Source organism: Gekko japonicus, unplaced genomic scaffold (assembly GCF_001447785.1).
Source record: "Gekko japonicus isolate JY-2015 unplaced genomic scaffold, Gekko_japonicus_V1.1 scaffold1096, whole genome shotgun sequence".
Lineage (NCBI taxonomy): Eukaryota > Metazoa > Chordata > Lepidosauria > Squamata > Gekkonidae > Gekko > Gekko japonicus.
In genome coordinates this window covers 423,396-426,784 of record NW_015161985.1, presented here as the reverse complement: position 1 = coordinate 426,784, position 3,389 = coordinate 423,396, and the positions used below count along the sequence as shown (strand labels likewise).

The window sequence follows — 3,389 nt, the reverse complement described above, 5'->3', positions numbered from 1 at the left end:
TGGGACGCCCCGCCCCCCCCCCCCCGGCTCTTTTCTTCCCCCAGAGGAGGAGGAGGAGGAGGACCGCTCAACCAATCGAGGGAAGGAGGAGGCTGGGCTTTCTCTGCCCTGCAAAGCAGGAAATAGGAGAGACTGGGCTGTTTTGCTCTGTTATAGGCACGCAGATCGCCGTGGGAGCATGTGCCTTTTAAAAAATGTTTTTAAAAGTCTTTAAAAAGGGTTTTTAAGGGAAAAAATCTTGTGGGGCTGTTCCTTTAAGAAAGGGGGTGGAGCTCCAAATAGTCCTGCCGTAGCACTCTGTCTGGGGCAGTGATGCTCTGTATTCTTGGTGCTTGGGGGGGCAACAGTGGGGAGGGGCTTCTGGAGGTCTGGCCCCACTGGTGGACCTCCTGATGGCACGTGAGTTTTGGCCCCTGTGTGACACAGAGTGTTGGACTGGATGGGCCAGTGGTCTGATTGAACATGGCTTCTCTTATACTCTTATGAGAGGGCAGGGAAGTGCTGGTAACGACAGTGTGACATCACTTCCAGGGAAAACCCAGAAGTTATGTCATACTGAAGAGCCAGTGCTGTCCGAACACGTTTCCGTGGTCATGTGGCCGGCATCCAGGGCTCTTTTTGTAGCAGGTACTCATTTGCATATTAAGCGACACACCCCTAATGTAGCCAATCCTCCAAGAGCTTACAGTAGTTCCTGTAAGAAGAGCTCTGTAAGCTCTTGGAGGATTGGCTGCATTAGGGGGTGTGGCCTGTTGTGAGAGAAAAAAATAAGATGGTTCAGAAAATTTCAACCCCATTTATACAATTAATTTCATAAAGAAATCATAGTGTTTTTTCTCTCCTATTTCTGTTACTTTCCAAGCAGCACAGTGAACATGATCCCCAACATGATTTTGCTAGGCCTTTGTCTCAAAAGATATCTTTCCTCCATCTTACACAGGAACCAAAATCTGCATTTCATTGTTCATGGACCAAAAGAATTTGGAAACATTTAGAAATAAAAATATTGGTATGCCCCTGCCATTAAGTCAAGGAAGCCAGGATATTTGCAAGACTAAAAGGCTTGCCTACATGCAGAAACTCACTACACACCTCCAGCCATCAGACAGTGCCTGAATGTCTGCCCTTAGTCAAGCAAACAAAGAACATCCTGAAATTGTAACATTCTTGTCTTTGTCATTTAGAGATTTGAATGCTATCTTGCATTGTTTTGCAAAGGAGCAGCAGGATGACCCATTGCCTATGGAATGTGTGAACATCTCCTAGGCCATGATGGCCCATAATCAACAGGGCAGTTAGATTAATTTATGCAGTTTATAATTTCTATGGCTCTATCGAAATGTATGGGACCAAAATGGTATAAAAAAAGGCCAGAAGCTTCATTTCAGCACTAACTCTCGGAGGTCTTTTGTGGTCTCCCTGGGTCAGTCCAGAAAGCTTTCTGTGCATGGGGAATCTTTGTTTTATATATATAATCACTGACTGTCTTTTTTTCTTTTGAAGTAAGTATTCTGTTTTGTATTGCTTGCATGTCTTTAGCTAATAAACTATTTTATTGTTTAAATAACCTTGTGTTGCATTCCAGCTAACTTTCTTTTAACATTCTACCCGCCTTGGTAAGGGGCACACACCAGACCATTATGAATCTAGAGGTGCAGGTAACACTATACAGGGTTAGTTTAGACTGACAAGTGCTACAGGTGCATTCTTACAACATGGCCGAATATGCAAAGGAGTTCCTGCTACAAAAAGAGCCCTGGCATGACTAAACACCAAGGCGCACGGAACACTGTAACCTTCCCACCGAAGTGGTACCTATTTATCTACTTGCAATTTCTTGCTTTCGAACTGCTAGGCTGGCAGGAGCTGGAACTAGAGACGGGAGCTCACTCCCTCATGCGGCACACTTGGGTCTCGAACTGCTGAACTACCGACCTTCCACAGCCTGCAGTTCAGCGTCTTAACCACTTGAGCCACCGCAGCTCAAAAACATTACCAAAGCCTTTGTTCTAGGTTTTCTGGATATCTAGGTATTAAAGGGAACGCCTGAAGGCAAATATTTCAAGCAAATTAAAAATCAAGAGACCCTTGCCTGAGATATTCTTCTCCAAGTACCTATGAGAAGGGATCCTTCTCCACGTCCTGTCTTCACACATCCCCATGAACTTCTTGAACTCCTCCATCATGTCTTCACTCCAGCTGGAGTTGGGGAGGGAGTAATCCATTAGGCTACCGGACTGAGTTGACGAGGCCTGATGATCAATGCAGAGAACATGCATGTGAGCCTATTTGTGGATGAAATGAATTCTCAACATCTTCGTTGGTGGTGGAAAGTACTGTCAAGTCGCAGCTGACGTATGGCGACCCCGCATGGGGTTTTCAAAGCAAGGGACATTCAGAGGTGGTTTGCCATTGCCTGCCTTTGCATAGCAACCCTGGGCTTCCTTGGAAGTCTACCACCCATAGTTGAGCTATTCCAAGCCACAGAAACAGGTCCATCAAAATTGTGACAAGTCTATCCCAACAAATATAGAAAACAAAACAATGGCCCACAGACTGGAAATGTTCAATGTACGTTCCAGTTCCGAAAAAAGGAGATGTCAAAGACCGCAGCAACTACTGAACCATTGCATTAATTTCTCACTTGAGAAAAATGACGTTCAAAACCTTACAACAAAGGCTATTACCACATATGAAACAGGAAATGACAGATGTTCAAGCTTGATTTAGAAAAGGAAGAGGTACTAGAGGTTATATTGCAAATGTATGTCGATTACTGGAGCATACAGGAGAATTTCAGAAGAAAATCAGCTTGTGTTTCACAGATGCATGGTTAGCAAATACATAGAGAGATAGCAAAACCTTTGACTGTGTGGATCATGAAAAGCTATGGTTGGCTTTAAAAGAAATGGGTGTGCCACAACATCTGATTGTTTTGATGCACAACATGTATTCTGGACAAGAGGTTACTGTTAAGAACATAAGAGACGCCAATGTTGGATCAGGCCAAAGGCCCATCCAGTCTAACACTCTGTGTCACACAGTGGCCAGAAATACCAGGTGCCATCAGGAGGTCCACCAGTGGGGCCAGAACTCTAGAAGCCCTCCCAAGCACCAAGAAGACAGAGCATCCCTTGCCCCAGAGCCCCTATCTATACCTTGTGGCTAATAGCCACTGATGGACCTCTGCTCCATATGCTTATCTAATTCCCTTTTGAAGCCGTCCATGCTTGTAGCCACCACCACTTCCTGTGGCAGTGAATTCCATATGTTAATCACTCTTTGGGTGAAGAAGTACTTCCTTTTATCCATTCTAACCCGACTGCTCAGCAATTTCATGGAGTGCCCACGAGTTCTTATATTGTGAGAAAGGGAGAAAATTACCTCTT

General features: G+C 44.8%; 1 protein-coding gene across 1 annotated transcript in view; it reads right to left on the bottom strand.

The window, feature by feature from the left end:
• LOC107126262 (acyl-coenzyme A thioesterase THEM4-like) overlaps positions 1-3,389 on the bottom strand; it is a 17,731-nt gene that overhangs the window by 7,709 nt on the left and 6,633 nt on the right. The window contains exon 2 of the mRNA XM_015429804.1: positions 2,093-2,252. Within this exon, the coding sequence (XP_015285290.1) occupies positions 2,093-2,252 (160 nt within the window). The remainder of the gene's footprint in view (positions 1-2,092; positions 2,253-3,389) is intronic.